At 46.4% G+C, this 22,596-nt stretch overlaps 1 protein-coding gene across 7 annotated transcripts in view; it reads right to left on the minus strand.

The window, feature by feature from the left end:
- The window catches only part of LOC142580050 (2-Hydroxyacid oxidase 1-like), a 134,551-nt gene that overhangs the window by 41,934 nt on the left and 70,021 nt on the right, over positions 1–22,596 (minus strand). For 3 of the 7 annotated variants that reach the window (XM_075690807.1, XM_075690802.1, XM_075690805.1), the window contains exons 2-5: positions 13,983–14,181; positions 10,392–10,543; positions 7,638–7,899; positions 1,778–1,899 (exon numbers count right to left, since the gene is read on the minus strand). In XM_075690807.1, coding sequence (XP_075546922.1) covers positions 1,778–1,899; positions 7,638–7,899; positions 10,392–10,543; positions 13,983–14,140 — 694 coding nt within the window. In that variant the 5' untranslated portion in view covers positions 14,141–14,181. Of the gene's footprint in view, positions 1–1,777; positions 1,900–7,637; positions 7,900–10,391; positions 10,544–13,982; positions 14,182–16,014; positions 16,120–18,706; positions 18,811–22,596 lie in introns of those variants that run through there. The other 4 variants (XM_075690804.1, XM_075690803.1, XM_075690806.1 and 1 more) reach the window with 3 other exon arrangements.

The raw sequence follows: 22,596 nt of genomic DNA on the forward strand, positions 1-22,596 counted from the left end.
CCAGCTCCTGGCTGTCCAGAGGGCCCCTGAACGAGCGGAGAGGAACGGCCTCTCTGTTCCGACATGGGACTAGCCAACAGCTGGGTAGGGAGCTGCAGGCCCCCGGTTAGCTCCTGAGGGCCTCAATAAAGTCGTTTACTACTACTACAACTACTACACCAAGGATTTGAAAAACTATAGACCGATCAACTTACTGTCCGTTGCCTACAAAGTACTAAGGTAATCGCAAATAGAATCAGGAACACCTTATACTTCTGTCAACCAAAGGACCAGGCAGGATTTCGTAAAGGCTACTCAACAATAGACCATATTCACACTATCAATCAGGTGATAGAGAAATGTGATGAATATAACCAACCCTTATATATTCCTTTCATTGATTACGAGAAAGCGTTTGATTCAGTCGAAACCTCAGCAGTCATGCAGACATTACGAAATCAGGGTTTAGACGAGCCGTATGCAAAAATACTGAAATTTATCTATAGTGGCTCCACAGCCACCATAGTCCTCCAAAAAGAAAGCAACAAAATCCCAATAAAGAAGGGCGTCAGGCAGTGAGATACGATCTATCCTATGCTATTCACAGCGTGTTCACACGAGGTATTCGGAGACCTAGATTGCTAAGAATTGGGGATAAGAATTAATGTAGAATACCTTAGTAGCTTGTGATTCGCTGATGATATTGCCTTGCTTAGTAACTCAGGACACCAATTGCAATGCATGCTCACTGACCTGGAGAGGCAAAGCAGAAGGGTGGGTCTGAAAATTGATCTGCAGAAAACTAAAGTAATGTTTAGCAGTCGCGGAAGAGAACCATAGGTAGCGAGGCACTGGAAGTACTAAGGGAATACATCTACTTAGGGCAGGTAGTGACCACGGATCCGGATCATGAGGCTAAAATAACCAAAAGAAGAAGAATGGGCTGGGGTGCGCTTGGCAGGCATTCTCAAATCATGAACAGCAGGTTGCCACTATCCCTTAAGAGAAAAGTGTATAATAGCTGTGTCTTACCAGTACTCACGTATGGGGCAGAAACCTGGAGGCTTACGAAAAGGGTTCTGCTGAAGTTGAGGACGACGCGACGAGCTACGCAAAGAAGAATGATGGGTGTAACGATAAGGGATAAGAAAAGAGCAGATTGGGTGGGGGGAAACGCGAGTTAATGACATCTTAGTTGAAATGAAGAGAAAGAAATGGGGCATGGGCAGGACATGTGATGAGGAGGGAAGATATCCGATGGTAATTAAGGGCTACGGACTGGATTCCAAGGGAAGGGAAGCGTAGCAGGGGGCGGCAGAAAGTTAGGTGGACGGATGAGATTAAGAAGTTTGCAGGGACAACATGGCCACAATCAGCACATGACCGGGGTGGTTGGAGAAGTATGGGAGAGGTCTTTGCCCTCCTGTGGGCGTAGCCAGGATGATGATGATGATGATGATGATTATGATGATGATGATGATACCGCACTTGAAACTGGTTATTTTTGTTGGGTCTTGTGTAACCGTGCGTAAACTCGGTAAATAACCAGAAGTTTGTTTCCGAGAAGCCACTTGGTTTGAAACACGAATCCCGTTTCCGCGCATCGCACATCGTTAGACATTAAAAAATTAAATTATGGGGTTTTACGTGCCAAAACCACTTTCTGATTATGAGGCACGCCGTAGTGGAGGACTCCGGAAATTTCGACTACCTGGGGTTCTTTAACGTGCGCCTAAATCTAAGCACACGGGTGTTTCCGCATCTCGCATCGTTAGACATGACGAATCACACGGCTCACCTCCGAGGATGCCCTTGATGACTAGAGGCAGGTCCACATTCTTGCGCAGCCAGTCGATGTCATCCCAGCTCTGGCAAGGGTCCCACTCATGGCCGGGCGTGCCACCTCGAAGACGTAAGAAGCTGCGATGAGAGAGAGAGAGAAAGCACTTTATTTGCACCCGCCAGAGAGTATAGGTGATCGGGGTGAGACGCGGCTCCCCCTTTCAGGAATCGAGCTCTGTGGTCATCGAAATCAGGTACCGAGACTCAATTAAACATGACTCATGTTAATGTAGCCCTAAGCAATAACATTACGTAAGCTTAGATTAACCTAGCCCCGTACAAATAAAGGCAGAACCACAAATACGTACTGCAACTGGCGCGATCGCCACTTCGTAATGCCTGCGATGTGCGCGATTGTGTACGACTTCGCGGCCTTGAAAGCTTTTCTTAGGTCTGCTTTAAGTTCACGTGACAAGTGCTTTATAGGCGCCATGGCACAGTAGCCCAACTATTCCGAGTTTATCATTGTAACTAGAAGGGGTCATAATGGTTATACAAAAAAAGAAAGAAAAACAACTACCGCATATACTGCTGTGATGGCTGCAGGAGCTTTTTCGCCGAGATTTGGGGTGAAAATCGGGGCTGTGGCCATTACACAAAGAAAAAGACAGACCATTTTTCCTTCGTAAATATTTTCGGTGGTACTTTGGTGAACCGGAATACACGCTTGTAGTGGTTCTAGCTATTCTTCGCTATTCCCGTAGCGCGTCAGCAGCCGGCTGGAATAAATGATGCCGCCCCACAGACAAGCGATGGCATCGTCTCGGAGGCAGCTGCGTAATCTCGGAGGCTGTGTTTTTGCTACCTTTACGCACCGAAAATGCGGTACGAGTGCCTTGTTTTGCCACCGAGACAAGGAAATGCGGAATTTTCCACCGTACGACGGACAACACTGCCAATCTTCTAAAAAAATAGAGGGTGCGGCTTATACAGGGTTAACTTTTAGATATAATTTCTGGGGGATTTTTTTTTACAAATTTCTGGGCACGGCTTTTTTATGAATGCGGCCATTGCACGGGTATATAACGTAGGCTCTTAGTGCACATTCAAGCTTCAAATTTGAATGTGTAAGGCCTTCCAATCGACAGCGACCGCCATTTTCGCACGAATTGTGTGACGTCGGCAAATGAGGGGCAGCCGCAGTGCTGACCAATTTGAAACGGGCCGCAATCTGAACGGACGTCACACTCCCCCCGCTCTTGCACCCAATGACGCGGCAAGGGCGTCGCCTTTCAATCGTGCCCTCAATTCTTTGACTCACAATAAAAACAGCGCAAACCAGAAAGCGCCTGCAGAAACTAAATCGAGCTGCCTGCCGAGCCGCACATTCAATAAGAAAATAACGCAAGCACCGCAGAAATTTAAGGGGTCTTTTCGTCATTGTAGAGCGGCACATTTCCGGAGGCACGTGCCTAGTTGCCCAAAGTTGGTGTCAAGGACGTTCATTGTAGAGCCGCACGCACATGCTGGCACACACCTAGCGACCCAAATGGGCATTAAAAGAGGCTCATTGAAGTCCAGCGCGGACCGAGTGGCACATACGCAGTGCTCCAAGTCAGCGTCATATTGTTTCTTAGAACAACGGTACCTACCCAGTCCCGCATCTACAGTGACCCATGTTGGCGTGAAAGAGGTTCGTCGAAGAGCGGCACGTATACACATATTACCACATGCTCAGTGAAAAGATTGTTGGTTTCGATGGTTGGTTTCGAACCCAGTTTCCTCAGAACAGCAGCCCGACGCGCTACCCATTACATCACTGACTACGTTGTGACCTAGGTGGGTGGGAAAACGGTTGGATAGAAACATACGCATATGCATAGATACATACATACACACAGGCACACAAATGTAGATGGATACATACATAGCCCCTGAAAAGTGCTTAAGGGACTCTAAGAAGGCTAACGCATTCAAACAATAGAGAAACGACTGCGACGCGTTATATACAGATGTGGCAGAGCCGGTGAGAGGCACCAGGACGATAGCAGTCACAGATTTGGATAGCAACTTCAGTCATATAGTGCATCGATCAGGTGAAGAGACCCAACACAAGCAGGAGGCAGCCATTTTGCTCGCAATAACCCCACAGAAACGCACGAATATAATAGCGGGCGCCCAAAAAGCGCGCAGGAACTCCACCAAAGGCTGGCTAGGGCAAGCAGCTATCCTGAAGGACATCGAGCAACTTGAAAGACAAGCGAAGCTCACATGGCACCAGCACATCAGTCCGTACATTGAAACGAAGGTGCACACGCCGCATCCGAACCGCTCGTACCCCGAGGCACTCCTACCCAGGACACCCCCAACACACTGATGAGCGCAGCTACTTAAACATGCTAACCACGCACGCATAAATCCTACAATACTGCTGGCTATTCAGAAGGGGATACGCACCACCGGGTAAACAACTAGACAAGGAACAATAAATAATACTGATAATAATACAAACAAACTTGCACCAATGTCCAAAATCACTTCACCCAATCTACCCCGTGGAGTACGAGCCACAATGCGCACGCTGTGGCATAAAGGTGGACCTGCACTACATGTCATTTGGCTGCCAAGACATCACAAAAATTCAAAGGATAGAATAACGATTCAGTGGTGGGAGTAAATGCTGTCCAGCGTAGACCCAAAAGTTGAGCAGGAGCTGACCGAAAGGGTCAACCGCCGCCACAAGATCCAACGGACTCCGGAATAGGGTTACCGACCACCCATTTTAAGGCCGATAAAGAACGCTTTTATCATCATGGTTCGTAATGACGCCACGCGCTGCCTTGAGTCTGATGACGAAAGCGCGTTGAAACTATAAGTTATTTTGTAATTTAAGCTAGCGGCAACAAGCATGGCGGAGTAGTTAGTCTAGGTGTGGGTTTCCTTCGCGTTCGCGATTATTGCAGAATTGTTTGATAAATGCAGAATATCAAGAACACTGGACCGTATATAGAGGATGGCATGTTGTGCTTTTTCTTAAACAGAGATAAAGTGTTGTCTGACAGTGATGGAGATGGCCGTTAAGTAAATTTACATCCTGTGAAGGTAAAGTTCGGTGATTTCTTTTTCTTAGCCAGAATCGAAGGCACTTTACGTTTTCCTAGCCGGAAAATCGCGCGTGCGTTCAATTTTTACTTTGTTTGGGAGCTCTAATGTTATTTTTAAGGCATTTTTCCCATTTGACCCCATAATAAGAGAGTGCGCGTTCATTTCGAGGACGTTTAGAATCGCGACAAATAGTGCCAAGTGAATCATCAACACCAACATCATCACCAGCCTGGCTATGCCCACTGCAGGGCAAAGGCATCTCCCATACTTCTACAACTACCCTGGCCGTGTGCTAATTGTGGCCATGTTGTCCCTGCAAACTTCTTAATGTCATCCGCCCACCTAACTTTCTGCCGCCCCCTGCTACGCTCCCTTCTCTTGGAATCCAGTCCGTAACCCTTAATGGCCATCGGTCATCTTCCCTCCTCATTACATGCCCTGCCCATGCCCCATTTCTTTTTCTTGAATTCAACTAAAATGTGATTAACTCGCGTTTGTTTCCTCACCCAATCTGCTCTCCTCTTATACCCTTAACGTTACACCCACCATTCTTCTTTCCATAGCTCGTTGCGTCACCCTCAGTTTAAGTAGAACCCTTTTCGTAAGCCTCCAGGTTTCTGCCCCATAGGTGAGTACAGGTAAGACACAGCTGTTATACACCTCTCTCTTGAGGGATAATGGCAACCTGCTGTTCATGATCTGAGAATACCTGCCAAACGCCCTCCAGCCGATTCTTATTCTTCTGATATTTCATGATCCGGATCCGCGGTCACTATCTGCCCTAAGTAGATGTATTCCCTTACCACTTCCAGTGCCTCGCTACCTATCATAAACTGCTGTGCTCCTCCGAGCTAGTTAAGCATTATTTTAGTTCTTTGCAGATTAATTTTTATAACCAGCCTTCTGCTTTGCCTGTCCAGGTCAGTGAGCATGCATTGCAATTGGTCCCCTGAGTTACTAAGCAAGGCAATATCATCAGCGAATCGCAAATTAGTAATGTTTTCTCCAATAACTCTTATCCCCACTTCTTCCCAACCCAGATCTCTGAATACCTCCTGTAAACACGCTGTCAATAGCATTCCTGTGGCTGTGAATAGTCAAGTAAATCAACGGTGCGTTACTGCTTTGATCACTATAGCAATCATATGGACAGTGAAGGCGTATTTTGCCGTCGCCGTGATGTTCTCTATAAAGTCCAATGGCGAGGACACCGTCGCCGCGCGTCGTGCACCGTATGTGCGAGTGAAAGCAGGCGAGGGATACCGACGAGCGCGGCTTAATATGGCGCGCACGAAGGAAGAGCGCGAAGAGCAAGCGCGTCTTCCATCGCGCGAAAGGCCGTGGCGGGAGGAGAGGGGGGAGAAGAGGGGGGGGTCGACGTTCTGCTCCCGCAGCAACTGCGCATTTTGCGACCGTGCGCAAAAGGAACTGACGATCGCGGCTCAATCTCGCACGTCATACTTCGAGGGTAGCGGGAAGGCAGCGCGGGAGGGAGGGAGGGAGGGAGCGGCTTCGGCTTTGCCAACAAATGCGTACTTTGCCCGGCCTCGCGCGTCTTATCTTGAAAGCTATCTGCAGACGGTTCACACCTCTGTGCGTGCTGTGTTCTCGCCGCTCTTGCATTCAAGCGATAGACAGCATGAAGGTCAATTCGCTCGCTGCTGCTGCCGCGCTTGCTCACGTCAATGTTTTGACAGTGAGTGTCCGCGCTCATTGAGTGTGATGTGTTCATGTTTGATTGTGTGCACTCACACCATGCTTTTTAATTCTATTACCAAGCGAATGTTTCCAAGTTTATACGGCCGATAAAACTGCTATCCTTACTTCGTATAGCTGCCTACTAATTTACTATCGCAATCGATGCTTCGCTTTTCAGGCGAAACTGCAAGTTTTTTCTCTTCCTCGTTTACTTCGACACGCCGGGTCGTTAGACCAATTTTGTTGGTCCCATTAGGGTCGAATTACAGGAAGTCGACTACCAGGCTGCAGAAATAGAGGATGGATCGTATATAAACAGGATTTTCATTTACTATTTTTTATTTGTGATCAGAAATAAACCAAATGTACATTATTGTTCTATGTAAGCTCATGATTTAGAAGTGCTTTTTTGCAGCGGATTGGTAACTTATTGATCCAGCCAGCACAAAAAGACGTGGGTTGTCTCAGCAGCCAGCTCCACACGTACTCCTCCACTGCATCGTCGTCGTATCGTTGGTCCTCCCAAAACTTCTTTGAGGGGCGCAAGGAGGTAAACGCCACAGGGCGATAAGTTATGCTATGGGGAGGGTGTTCGAGTGGTTTCCAATCTATTCCTCTTATTTTTGCATAAGTGACAGCGGCAGTGGGGTTTTGTGGTGAGAGGATCGCAGTAATATGCAGCTTTGATGGAGTGACAATCGTGCGAGAAATCGTACGACAGACGCCTGAAGCAATGTAAGAAGACCAGCCGGCTGCTCGCGTACAACAGACTCCTCCACATAACACGCCCTCAGTCGGCAACGCGTACCATTCCGTAGAACGCATCCCACAACAAAAGTCACGTTTATATTTGATCCACCTTTACTGAGCTTCTTCTCGAATCACAGAGTCCGTAAACTTTTGCGGCCGAGTGTACACGTACTGCCTCACGGCTGCGCAGCTTACGCATGAGTTGTTGCGGTAAAATACCGTAGAAATCCGAGCAGTTTTTCGACGTAACGTTCTGCTAATTGAATTCCACCCTTCCGGATGACACGCATGCACCCTTGCAACGCATACTGGCGATCACTCACGTCTCTCCGAAGGCTTCTGCCACTGGGTCGGTGACCCCGGGTGCGGCCTTGCGTCCGACAAGGGGGGCGTCTAGCGTCACGACAAGCGCTGCGAAGCCGCAGCGCTGTGCGCGCAGGGCTTCCTCCAGCGTTATGGAGCGGTCCTTTCGGATATCCAGCTGCGCCCAGAGGACGGCGTCGGGGCCTGCGGCGGCTGCCATCTCTTCCAGCGAAGCGGAGTGCACCACGCTGACAGCCATCACGGTCTTTGCCTCACGAGCCGCTGTCGGTATAGAACGTAACAGTCCCGGACCACGCACTGTCAAGGTTGGGCTGTCAATCTAGGACGTCATAACGTCTTCGTAAGGTGTGATATCTCTGTCGTTTCTGCTATGACTGCGCGGTGCAATGCGACCATCACACGTGCAGTTCACCATGACTGCGGCGGAAATGTAACGAGTCAGCAGTAACGCGCCCGCCACAATACAAGAACAACATGTAATGAATGTCCGAACGTGCTTTTCTGAAACTGTGCAAGAGTATCAGCCTAGGTACGAGTGTTCCAGGTGAAAACTCCACATCCTTCCTGCTTTAATTTTCTAATCCCAGTGCTTACAGAAAAACGAAACCATCGCAACCATTTAAGCTTTGTAATATCCAGTGCTAAACCGCGGAGCAAACTACACAAACATTATTTGCGTCGTGTGAACTTCACGTATATTTATTTCCTGGAGCAGAGGCACTGTGAACGTGTGCAAGTTGAAAAAAGAGAGAGTAGCAACCCCTGTGTTTCAACAACACGTGTTCATAATTGAAGCTCGCGATTCATACAAGCGCCAGTGCTCACGCATAAAAAATGCCGTGAACAACTACGCTTACCTCACAAAAACAAACTGTATGACTTTAAGAGGAAGCTTTAGCTCGGGTGCTCCTATCTAAATACATGTAAAAAGAGAATTCGTTTTTCTCGGCGACCACTGCACCAATTTTGACGAGGTTTGTTGCATTTAAAAGAAAAACTTAAAGTCTAGTGACTGTTGGTTTCGAATTTTTGAGTTATGGCGTCAATTTTTTATTAAAAACTGGCGAAAATCCGAAATTTCCAAAAAACAAAACTGCCAAGTTTACAACTCCGTAACGCCTAAAGGAAAAACGATAATACAATTCTGTGAAATGCATCTAATAGTACATGGAAAGCGGACAAAATTGATATATTACACATGAATCTCAAGAAATTTAGTAAGATGGAAATACAGCTTTTGCAGAACCCTTGTAAACAACGTAACAAATTCACGTAAGATGTAAAATGACAAATCGAATTTGTCCGCTTTCAATGATCTAATGGATGCCGTTCACAGAACCGCGATATCTGTTTTTGATACAGAGCTATCAATTTTTAAAAATTGTGCTTCTATTTTTTTCGAACGGTCAAATATTTGAAAATCGTTTTGAGAAAATTCAAGCCCTAAATAGAAATTCCGCTTCCAACAGTCACTAGAATTCAACTTTCTCTTTCAAATGCAACAAATTTCATTAAAATCGGTTCAGGGGTTATTTCATAAAAACGTTTTTGCGTTTTACATGTATTTGAATAGGCCGCGTCGGAGTTGGGCCCGAGCTAAAGCTTCCTCTTAAGAAAGCTTCCAATATACCTTTGAGGAATAGCCATGTGATTATTGAATGGATTCTTAAGCGCACATATTATTTCTTATCACTTAGGCGCAGAAGCTGTCTGACTCTTTCGATGCATTTCACTCATTCGATACCAACCGCTCTACCATAATCTCACTTAGAACATGACAGACCAGGTGGACGCACACCTCCGCACGGTACTAAATCTATCACTGCAGCACGAATGTACTGCTTATTGCCGCACTGGTTATTAACGACTAGAGAAACGCTGAATGTAATGTATAATGTCATCCCTATTTCTTAATAATAATAATATTTGGGGTTTTACGTGCCAAAACCACTTTCTGATTATGAGGCACGCCGTAGTGGAGGACTCCGGAAATTTTGACCACCTGGGGTTCTTTAACGTGCACCTAAATCTAAGCACACGGGTGTTTTCGCATTTCGCCCCCATCGAAATGCGGCCGCCGTGGCCGGGATTCGATCCCGCGACCTCGTGCTCAGCAGCCCAACACCATAGCCACTGAGCAACCACGGCGGGTACCCTATTTCTTTCTAAATTCTGTTCCAGCTTTGCTTGCCCGTCTTTCCTGACGTGATTTTCTTTTTGTCGGCGAGTTAACAAGATATCTCTAGGACCAAATTTCTACTTATATTACTTGTCTGTAGACACATGCCCAAGTGCTTGCATCAGTTCGGTTACATGCCCAAAATGGTGTTAGCATTGGAACAAAAAGTTATGTGGAAAAACAGAAAAGTACGTTTTGATCGACATGAAAAGAGCACCATGAGAAAACCACTGTCTGATGTTTTATTACCATTACGTGAGCCACAGAATAAAATTTTAATGATCTAAAGTTGGTGCATGACACTTTAGTCTGTGTTTGAAACTCGAATACTCTGACGAAGGTTGTGACCCTACAGCACCGGCCCCTGTCCTCAACGTGAAGATTTCGACACCGCTTGGTTAACAAGTCCGTTGTATATATATATATAGATATATATATATGTGTATATATATATATATATATATATATATATATATATATATATATAGATATATATATATATATATATATATATATATATATATATATATATATATATATATATATGCGTGCTCGATGCTATTTGCCCGAGTACCTTTCACAACGGCGAGCTCGGCATCGGGATGCACGATGCAGTGGGCCGCCGTCGGAGCGATGCCGACAGGCATGGACACAACCCTGTTCAGCAGAGTCGTCTGGGTGTTTCTCTTCGAAGAGCCCGAGAGCACTCTGGGTAGGAATCGCCACCTTCAAAGTACACAAAACGGAATGAGCAATTAGGGTTAGTCTAGAAGGAATCCCAGAACAATCATATCAGCCCGTTTCTTCGTTTTATTATCCCGTGATGCACTGTGGATAAGTTTTCGTCAGTATGCGCTACCTTGACGTAGTGACAGAGACGCTGTACTTGATGATATGCTGGAGGTGTCAGCTTGGCTGATCGCCTGGCATGTTATTGGTATGAAGCATTATCGGGATCGATCCCCGATTTTCTTCTTAATCCAGGTAGGCGGAATAACTTCGGCTACCTGAGGTCCTTTGGTGTCTACCCAGACAGTGGTACAGGAACGTTTTAGCGTGCTACGCCCATCGGAATGAGACCATCGCTACCGGGAATCCAACTAGTGATCTCGTGCTGAGTAGCAAAGCGACACAGCCAATGAACTATCGCAACGGGTCACGGTGATGGTATACCACGGCAACGCAATGCTAAATTACTCTGTCCAGTCCTTCAACCACTGTTTGTGGTCCTTCAATGTGGGCTTTCTCCGTTCGGGCATCACGATGCCTTCCTGAAGCCCCGGGACTGCCTATATTTCCTCTGGATTCACTGTCTGATGCTTCGCACGCCTGTGAGTTACAAAAATTCAAGCCTCTCTGATCTACTTAAACTTATCGTTCAGGGCCTGGCGAGGGCCTCGAATTTGCAGTCATATGACGCCGTGATAATATATACGAGGGTTCGTTGGCCAGTTGCCTGCTTCTAAGCTCACGTACTACGTACGGGACGCCTGCTATTAGAGGCGCTCCACTTCCGCCTCCTTGGCCGTGAGCGGGGCTAGCTGACACACTTGTGCCTTATCTTATACACAAACACCGAAGAAAATGGGCGAGAGGATGGCCGTCGCGATACCTCAATCGGCGAAGCACCACGCACGCAATGCTGGCGATGTGGGTTTGGTCCGCAGCTGCAGGAACTTATCTCAGTGACAAACCAATAAATCGAGTCCATCCGATACCCTGGCACTTCTCCTTCGTTTATTTAAGGAAAACACGGGGGAAGGCGGGAGATAGAAATTACTATTGTTTATCGTTTCTGCAAGGCGTCACGAAATATTTGTATACATGAAAGACCAATATCGATTGGAAACGATTTATCACCTCGGAAAGACTAAAGCCTATCGTGCGCCAGATTCAGTCGCTTCTCATCATTCCTACTGCGGAGAGAAATAAGTTAATATGGGCTAGTCTGCTAGTGTTTTTCTGATTGCGGTCATCTCTAACCCTAAACATGCGTACACATACGTATGAACTGTAGAGCATCCCATTTGTTAGTTTTTATTCGTGAATTTTAGCATCGTGGCACTTCGCTGAGCCTTACCACGGAAACTTATAGTGGGGGCACTGCGACAGTAGCAGGAAGTTGGTGCTTAGCTAGTCGAACAGCTGCACCAGGCTCCGCATATACACTTCAATGAATAAAGAACGTTAGCGTGTTATAGGCTCTTTATTATAAGAGTCAAATTATTTGCCCCGTCGAATCACTCAATGTACGGCGTCCCACAATATCACGATAATTCTTGTGTTCAGACTCCTTTCATAGAGACGTAGGTAAATCCGCGCGTAAAATCTCTATGTAGGTTACTAAATCTCCGACGAACTGAGTTAGCATATGCACTTTGGTATTTCTCATTGCCAAAACGTAGCTTCAGGGACATTACAATTTAAATAAAGAAAGTGATGTGACTAAGCTACATGGATCGCGAGAACCCTTGTCATCTCATCTTCAGCCGTATCTTCTTCTTCTTTTTTCTTTATTAAATAAACAAAACAGTCGAGGTAGATATTCTAAAATAAAAAATAAAATACACTAATCAGGAAAGAACAAAAGTAAAAGAAAGCCAGAGGAAAATAAGAACACTGGCCACACACAAGAATGAGTTGTTCTTGTGTGTACAAAAAGAAATTCGAGAAAATCTTCATATATTGCCAAGAAATGAATTTTGGAACTCAGACGTCGAATATCCTCCATGGCTGCATACACTTCCAAAAATCAAATTCTCAGTAGACGGGATATTGAGAAAAAGAGACATGTTCATTCAAGTTGGTCAAAAAGTAGCACTTTACCAGATATATATGCGGTATTCACGTACATAAACGTCTATAGATGGCTCCAGCACAGCAACCTCTTCAACTTCAGCATTCATTATACCGCACCTCAACGAACAAGAATCATTTTAGTTATCTCGTGGGACTTCGTCCACAGCGGCTGAACTGTTCGCAATCCTCTGTGCGATAAAATTTATATTATCACTAAGAAATGCACAAAAATGGGTAATTCTCAGCGATTCACAGGCGGCTCTAACATTACTCTGTAGCACAAAAGGCAAAAGAGTCAGTGATAGTATAACATACGCAACACTTAAAGACCTCACAAAGGCAAGCGAAGCGAAACATGAAATAGGATTCCAGTGGATAACAGGGCATTGTAGCATTCCTGGCAACACAGCAGCCGATGAAGCAGAATGACAAGCACACCTCAAAGATGATGTGGTTCCGCTCCCAATATCAAAGAGTGAATTACGCTGCATTTTAAGGACAACGTCTTTCAAAATGCGTTGAAATTTGTGGTTTCACCAGAATTCTACGAGATCGGATTTATATCATAGTGATCTGTTTATTGAATTCAAATTTTCATTGTCCTTAGACAGAAATGTAGAAACCCTTATTCATTGGTTAAGGCTATAGGCACTGCCTACACAAAAGATTTCTTACACAGAATTGGCCGTGCGGAAGCCCCCGAATGTAATTGTGGATTTGTAGACGAAGATATATATCACCTCCTTCTAGATTGCCCACATCAAGGCACACCAAGACGCCGAATTAAATCAACCCTAATTACATCAGACCGCAGTCCTCTCAGTTTAAAGAAACTTGTGGGTCCTTGGCCAAGAACGTCCTTGCAGAATAGCGCTTTATAAGCACTAAAGACTTTTCTTTAAGACAGTGGCTTTGTTGGCCGTTATTAACACTTTTATTGTTCATTTCATTTTAGTGACGCTATATATATGTATTTGTTTGTGGATTCTGTTATATTGACTGTTCTGTTGTGAATATATGTGACAATGCATTTACTCAATGTGTGCACCACCCACTGACTAGAGATTGTGTTATTGAAGGTAGTATCATTTGTATTTTTGACACCTTTTTCTGCATAACTGCGGAGACATTTAACTTGTATATTGTATGTGCCATGTGTTTCTTACGTCGTAGTGTTACCGTGAAAACGTTGCGTGACAAGTCCTAGTGCTTGTGTGAAAATGTTATTTGATATGTAATCTTGATCCCTGTATGTTGTAAGATATGGAACCATTCAAGAGGTAAGGAATAGCGGGCGCCTTAAATTGCGCGTCAACGTCTCCTTACATCATATCAATAACAAAAAACGAGTTGTTCTCACACACACCTGTCGAAAGCCTCGCGATTTTCGCGTACTGTCAGGCCCCGACCGTATCCAGTCTGAATAAAGGTCCGCACCACGGGATCCAGGTTGGCCATGGCCAGCTTCTCGATGTCATCGACGTCGGCCGGCGGCTGAGCGGGATCGTGAGCGCTCGAGGACATGCCTTCGCTTGGCGGTCGGCGATGCTCCCAGAGGCACAGATCTGCAGAACGTTTTGCAAGCAATAATGTCGTTGCGCTTACTTCGGGGAAGGGGCAAACAGGGCGCGCATCTTTCGAGCCTGCTAGAGACGTGGTGGAGCTGCGCGTAACTCGTAGATGTTGTAGCCTTCCTCCTCTGTTGGGCGCCACGCTGGTCTCGCGAACGAGTTATCTGTACAGGAGAGTAAAAGAGGCAGGCGGGCGACGCACCGTGGAGTGCCCGATGGTTCTGTCTACCTCGAGTGCCCCCATGAAACATTGTGTCGTAATCGTTTTCGAGAAGGGGTGTGTAGGTACGCGATAGAGAGCACCGACAACTACGTTGCCGTGCTAACCTTTGAGCTCGCTTTGAAGAGACGAGAGGCAAATTGCGCAACATAAATTCCGCGTTTATTATATGTTGAAGCAGCAAGTTCAGTCCAATAAATATCGTGTCTTCTTTAGTGTCGGGAAATAGTAATGCTTCATGTGAGATATATGTCGTATTTACTCGATTGTAACAAGCATTTTCTTTTCAGAAGGATTTACTGAAAAAGATTACATGACCGTGATATTTGAGACTGAAACTAAAGCTAAGATAGTCACAAGCTGTCGTCATTGGCACTAACGCTTTCAGCATTCCAATTCAATCAACACGTAGCTGCACTTGGACACATGAGCTGGGATAAGTTTCCGTCTAATTCATAAGCTTATTACGCTATAGTTTATTGTGGATATTATAGTTAGGCCGGCATGGCCAGGAAAGAGTTTGAAAAGTGCTGATTTGAAGTGCCATAGGCCGCAGTTAATAAGGAGTGCTCTGCGCTGTTGATAGTGATAATGAGGCCTCTGACAGTGACAATGAGCTATGCTCGGTCTACTGTGGCACGGATACAACAAGTCTTCTTTTTTCAAGTGTGAACAAATTTCTATTATTCATTCGCATAATGCTGTCAAAAAAGAACTGCAGAGTGAAGTAAAAAGGTTATCGCGCCGCATTTAAAACCGCATGTGAAAGTCATGCGAGCACTGACTCTGGACTACGTATAATTTTCGCAGAGATTGGGTGATCATGTTCAGCAGGCATGTCGCTCAGTCGGGTTGTCCATATAGTGTTATGTGCGCAATAAATCATTAACGTCAGTCCAAGGTTCACTTGCGTGTTATGTTTTTTTTTTCATTCCTGCCTTTTTATTTTGCGCCTTTGAAGTTATTTTCATTTTTTTTTACGTTTCTTAGCAGCTTCAAATATTCCTTTTTCTATGTTTTCGGGAAAGCAAGTTCTTGAGTTGTTTATATCAGTTATCTTATATACACGAACAACGTAAATTCAGGAGTTTGATGTCCAAATTGATTATATTTTACATAATATTTTCCGTTCACTACACTGTTCGCATCTTATGAAGATGTAACTGGGCTAGACACATATTGAATTGGCGAAATGTTTTTATTATTGTTTTTCATACTGGCTAAGGCAAAGTTTTCTTACTTAGACTAAGTGACATTAAAGCTGGGACTTTGATTATCAATAATTTTATGTCAAATAAAGTTCCTTGCGACCTCAAAATCCTAGAACGAACACTGTCATATGCCTCAGAACGCTCTAAATGACTTGCTATAATCGCTCATCTAAACCTGCTTCGGTTTACTTTTACAGAAGGTGTCGTGACGCCAGGACGCACAGGGCGGCCACGTGGGAGCAGAACATCTTTCGGCACATGGTCCGGCTCATGTGTTATGCTGCTGCACGTAGCGCGACCCGATCTACGAGGGCGAATGAGAATGCTTTTGCCCTCATTTTCTGTCTTTTCTTTGCAAAATTACGGCTGTAAATGCGAAGTGAACATATCCATTACCAGAGGTGGACCTTTCGTGGACAGGCCCGGCCTTATCTGACGGTAGCTCCGCGGCACGGCGCTGCTGTCAGTTGTTGAAGATGGCGGCTGTGCTTCGCACGTCCACTGCGTACGAGCAATGAAGGGTGACACGTTTTTCATGAAGCATGGGACAAATGCCCAGCGAAATCCACAGGGAAATGCAGCCTACGTACGGGGAGAGGTGTCTCGCTTTGAAAGAAAAGTGCGAAAAGATGGTGGTGTTGTGAGCTCGGCAAAAGGGGCGTGAAGACTTGCGCGAGAATGAGCGTTCGGGGAGGCTGTTCGGGGAGGAATTCTAACACAAGGGCGTTCTCAAATTTTGTGCTGCAATGGCACAAATGTCTGAACCGGCGGGGGGACTGTGTGGGAAAATAGTATGAGGCGCGTAGAATAGTACGAGTATTTGTGGTTACCTGCGCGTACCTTATTTTGGCTAATGAAAGATAGGGGCAAAGGCTTTCTGTTTCGCTCTCGTATTTCCTTTATGGAGAAACAAAGTTCAGCTTAGTGCTTCTGATTGACGTGAAGACGATATACCAAATTATGAAAGAAGTTGTAATTAATAAATATACAACGTGTTTCCATATCGCGCGGAAGCGCCCGTACACATTAACGTAGCTTAATAAACTGTCGTGCGATAAGAATAGTACAGTTCGAAAACGTCAACGTTAAAGGGCCCCTCACCAGGCCCCATAGCAAATTTTTGTTACACACTGGAAGTTGTTAGGTGTCGTCTAGGGAGCGTTCTGCCGGAAAGATTTCTCAATTGGGCTCATTAATAGCCCAGATAGAAATATTTCACTGCCGCGAACCCATGATTTCAGGAGGCGGGCTCCACTGCATAGCGAGACTCTCTCTCTCTACTCGCCCCATCTAGGCTTCGCAAGCGAAATTCCTTCCCTGCGTTCTCCCATTCCGGACCTCGCGGATCGCGTGTCACATACTTCACGCGCCCCGCCTTCACTTTTTTTTCCCTTGCTTCTTTTTTCGGCGATGCGCACTTCCGCTGGTGGCGTTGCGCTCCAGCTGTTATCGTTTCTCGCAGCGCACGATTTTGCGCGCTGTACCCAAGGAAACATGACTAGCGGTGTGATTCAGGACTATATGAATACTGAGGCAGAACACGCATATCGCAGAGTATGATCGCGCGTTGGAACACGGTAGAAAATGACATAGTTTCGGTACCTGCGCACGTGACCACACGACCGTGGGAACAAGCAGAGGAAGCGTAAGTAAATCTCTCTTCCTTCGGTGCGAAGCAAAGCAAAAAACACGCAGACATTCCGTTTGCGTGTTTCATTATTTCTCTAAACTTGAATTCAAGCAACAGATCACAGAAATAACAGATGTTGACTAGAATAATTCTCGAAGTCACGCGTCAGCACGAGCGACGTCCCACTGCGGACACCAGCACGTAGACGCAGGCACCCGAGCACGTAATCCTCCGGCTTGGAGCGCAGCGGCCGTGAGTGGAAGAGAAAACGGCGTTCGGTTTGAAATTTCAGACCTTTCCGCGGTGCGTAGCGATGTAATACTTTGCAGACACCATCGTTATCCCGCAATGTATGCTCTGCGCATGTCAGCTCAAAATGGCCAGACCTGGTGAAGGGCCCATTAAAAGCAGTGGTGGCACAAAAATCTGTACGGTTTAGGCAGTTAAAAACAATCCCATAGAGCAAGAGAGAGAAACAGAAGTGGGGGAAAGCAGGAAGGTTAACCAGTCGCATGTGCGGTTTGCTACCTTGTACTGAGGAAAAGGGATACAGAAACAAGAGAGAAATAAGAGCAAGAACACTAGCTGCGCGCACACTTGAAGATGCGCAGCCAGTCTATGAACCGTCACAGACACGTGTCAGAATCTTAAAGAGGAAAACAAAAATAAATGAGTTTAGACTGATAGAGCAGTCTTCAACAATTTCGCGGGGGCAGGCTGATTATTAGGAGAAAGTGAGCGTCAAAGTTTCCGTTTCCAAACCACAGCGTCGTTACCTCAGTGTGAGGTCACGAATTTCAAAGTACATCCTCCCGTTTGAACTATTCGGGCGCAGTGAACGTTCTCGAAACTTACTGAACCCAGTCTTTGGCTGGTTTAGAATGCCGTGTCATCCATGTTTGCTGGGCAGTAATTAACTGCAGGCCAGCACATGCCGCCCATGACGTCATGACACGCTCCTGCGGGAACGCGAAGGCAGCACCGCCACCCGTATCTGATTTTTGCGTCCTTTCTGGCGTAGCAGGGCTCTTCTCGCCGAAAAAGTGTTTTTTTTTAATGTCGTAGAAACAAACGTAATTTACCAGTAAAGATCAATATGGTTTTCTCTTGAAAGCAGCTATTACACCAAAATTATCACTTATGGTTGACTTCATGTCAGGATAAACTAAACAAAGTGTTGCATAGTTTTAGCAACCAGAGCACTGGACAACATATAAGGAGGAGGAGGAGGAGGAGGAGAAAAAGAAGGAAGGAAAGGTACGGAGGTCAAGCAGACGCACGTCCGGTTTGCTACCTTACACTCGGGAAGACGTTTAAGGGATGAAAAGAAAGAAAAGAGAGGGAGGGAAGAAGGGGGCTCTCAGTGTGAACACGAGCGGCTCTCCATACAAAAACCCTACACAAATTACGAGACAAAATGTAGCGCAAAGGCAACAAACAGCAAGAAAGCACACTGACTTTTCGGGGTGCCCTCGTTGTTTCGCCCAGTTGTTTACGCCCGTCGAAGTGGAGCAGACGCCAGAAGCAAGACGCACATGCGCCTATCTGATGCGACTGTCGAGATGTAATGCAATACACAGAGAAAGACGACGCGCGAGTGCTTCCGGCACGGCAACGCCGCGTCTTCGGCACGCTGATCGTTCCCCCGGAAAAAAAATAAATAATGCACAAAGAAGCATTCCGCAGTTAATGGAAAGATCCTGCGTATACGGGGTCGCCGGTGTGACGTAACGGGACCCCCACTGTGAATGTCGACGTGCGAAGCGCCTTCCCGCCGCGTTTCCGTATCTGATGCGTCGCCGTTGGCCCCTACTTGCGTAGTCACTCCTGCTGCGTTCGAACGTTTCTGCGATAGAGGGACCAGATGTGCGCGATTCCTGTATAGAGAAAAAAAATTCAACAAGAGGGGACACTCGGCAAATACTGGCAACAGTAAACACGTCACGCTTAATGTTAACTCCATGCGTTAGCTGACGCGAACATCGGGGAGAAAAAAGAACGTGAAATGAACCTACACACGTTTTATTTTTATTTTTATTCTTTCCCGCTAAAACTAAAAACGTTTGCGTATAAATGAACTTTGCGACTTATTTTTCTTGCGTCACCTAGCAGCAAGCTAACGGCACGCCAGGCGCGACAGATGCATGCATCCTGCTATAGAGAAAGGATTTCAACAAGCGGGGACACTCGGCGAAAACTCGCAACAGGAAATACGTCACGCTAGTATTAATGTCGACCGTTTGCTGCCGTGAGCATCGAAACAGAAAATAATGTAAAATGAAGTTAACGGACATTGTTTCATTTTTTTTTCTTTCCTGGCAAAACTAAACATATCTGCACAGCTGCGCATTTCAGCGTTGGCCTGCTCGGCGACCAGTCTGCCTGTTTTTCTATTTTTGGATTTAGCTTGGTTTGGCGGGCTCCCGGCGAATCCTTGCGTTCCTTCTGCACTTCAACACGGCACCACCGAACTATTGGACTACGGCAAGGTGAGAAATTTTGTTTGACAGTCTGCGACGCATTTCAAGCAATTAGGCTTACCTGCACGGAACCCAGGCTAGACCTGTGACGCTGTTAACAAAAAACTGCGCGGCCATCGTGGCGCACTTAAATTGAGCTAATAACTTGTACTCCGAGATGTTTACGGCTCTTTGTATGAGCCCCAACATTATATTAACCTTTTGCGGTAGTTTTTCGGCGCGCTCGTCCCACAGGGAGCTGTGACGCAGTTTCGCGTGCACTCAATCTTACTAGGACGAGTTTTGACGCTTTCTCTAACCCCTAACATTATTGTAACTAATTTGGGTACTCCTTCGAGTACTTTTCAAGCACAGTGGCCGCGCCCGGCGTTGTGACGCAGTTAGCGAAAACCAACTCGGCCGTGTGGCGCAGTTTTTTCGTGCGTACTGAATCTTACTGGGACAAGTTCGCGACGCTTTATCTGACCCCCAACATGATTGTTATTAATTCCGCGGCATTTTTGGGACAATTTTGAGGCACACTCGCCATGCCTGTCATGACGCAACGAAAAGCAGCACGGCCATGCTGACAAGGTTAGTTTGGCGTGTACTTAATCTGACTGGGACAAGTTTGTGACGATTTTTGTCATCCCGCCACAACATATGCCTTCTTTCGGTACGCAGGTTTGTCGAAAACGCGACGAGCAATTGCCAAGAGTGATAACACGGGAGTGTGTTGCTTGCGCTGGCAGAACACGCAAAAGATAACGCCAACGAGCTCAAACACAAGGAACTTGTAAGGCTTACAAGGCTTGCAACTAGAAAATTCTGTCTTCTGAGCGACTGAAGACAGGCTTTGCACACATGCATTTTTCTTGAGCGCTAGTGGCAGGAATTCTGCAAGCGTTCAGCATGGTCTGGTTGATAGCCTGTGTTGTGGCCACCTCCATGTATACGCAGGGCTGTTACGTTCGACCTGCGGGGGCTGGCAGTCTTCGGAGAAGCGACCATTGAACACTGCCCGGCCCGCTGCGATGACTCGCTTTGTAAAAATAAGAATGCGCCTCGTCAACAACCCGTTGGCGCCGGCATGTCTGCTCCGGCGACTCGCTTTGTAAGAACGAACATACGCCGCGTCCCCAAGCACGCAGTGCTGGGATGTCTAGACGCAGTCGTAGGACCAAATATAGTTAGGGTATTCGCCGTCACCGTCACGGTTTGTTTGGAGCGGGGGAACTAATGGGAGGAGGTGTTTTGCGGCGCCGTCTCACAAGTCTTAGAAGTCGTCACTCAATGGACAGACGCGGCGACCACTGTCTGCGGGGTCAACTCTGAGACCAAGAGGCGCCTGCTCAGGGCAAGAGCCGTGTCTGGGAAAACCCTCTCGCCTTGGTGTGGTCAATGAAACCTGCGCGGAAGTGAGTGTGTAAACCCTCTCCCTCAAAGGCGAGTCGGCTACGATGACTTTGGACGCTCCGAATTGGTCGACGGTTGAACAGCCGTTTTCTCTCACCTATAGGGATCTAGGGAGGACAGAGTGTCATGCTAGACTGATGAACTATAACGTTCTCATGTAGATACTGTAAATAAATCCCATATTCATCGTTCTCGATGAGACAAGTATCTCCCTTCAACAACGTCCTCAGCGTGGACGAGTTGGACGACGGCATGGGCTAGCTACCATCTATTTCTTGCCCGACCGCAGTCATTACAACTGGCTGACAGCGGCGAGACGTGCTTTGCGACGTGGTGCTGTGTCTGCGATGAGTGCTTGGTTCTTACTTTGATTCTCTAGGCTTCATTTTGTGGTTGTTCTGTTTAGAACAGTGGGGAAGCTGGATTGTTGGTTGTTAACTAGGTTGTCTTTACCTAGGTAGGTTTAGCGAGCAGGATCAAGGCACTAAAGCAGCAATCATGGAGTTAAGGACACTGCTGAGAGATGAATTGCTGATTGTTGGTGAGGAACTGATCCTAGAGGTACACAAGGAAATGCTAAAATGGGAATTATTGGAGCTGATTTCCGAAAAGTCCAGTGAGGAGGACATTGAAATTGGGCTAGAACTTCTTAGGAAAAGAGAGAAACGGAACAGAGAGAGGGGAGAACGGGACACAGAGAAAGGGCGGGACAGAAAGAGAGAAGAACGGGACTGAGAGGGAACGCGAGTTGAGAAAAATGCAACTTGGGTTTGAAAGAAAGCGTTTGGAGTTGTCTCAAGGAAGTGAAGGGCCTCTGGCACGATCAGGTGAGGCAGAATCGTGCCGCATGGACAGGTTGTTAAAGCCATTTGAGGTCGGGAACGACATAGGCTTGCTTCTAGGCAATTTTGAAAGGAGTTGCGAGAAGAGGAATTTCGGTCCTAGTACATGGCCACAGTGCGCAGGATGCATATGATTATGCAAAGGTTAAGGCTAGCCTTTTGAAGAAGTACCGTCTTTCAGCCGAAGCTTTTCGGAAAAGGTTTAAGAGCACAGGCAAGAAGGATAGCGAGGGATATCCGGAGTTTGCATATAGCTTAAAGGCCAACCTAGTCGAGTGGTTGAAAAGCGCGGAAGCGTACGAGAGGAGAGACATGAATTTGAAAGCATGTGTCTAGAGCAGCTTTACAAAAGCATCCCACAATATGTGAAGCTGTGGGCGCAAGACAGAGGAAATATAAACACTGTGGAAAGGGCGGCTGAATTAGCTGAAGAGTAGGCAACGCGTAGAAAGCTGAACGCCGAGGACGGAAATTGGGACGGTCGAAATGGACCGCGGAAACCATTTCCGTTCAAAAAGTGTTCGCAGACTAGACGACCGGAGCCTGTAGACGTGGAAGAAAAGCCCTCAGAAAAGAGCGACGAGAAATCAAACGAGGAAGCCGTACAAAAAGAGCAGAAAAGGAAGTTTGA

The sequence above is a fragment of the Dermacentor variabilis genome, chromosome 4 (genome assembly GCF_050947875.1).
Source record: "Dermacentor variabilis isolate Ectoservices chromosome 4, ASM5094787v1, whole genome shotgun sequence".
In the NCBI taxonomy this organism is placed as follows: Eukaryota; Metazoa; Arthropoda; class Arachnida; order Ixodida; family Ixodidae; genus Dermacentor; species Dermacentor variabilis.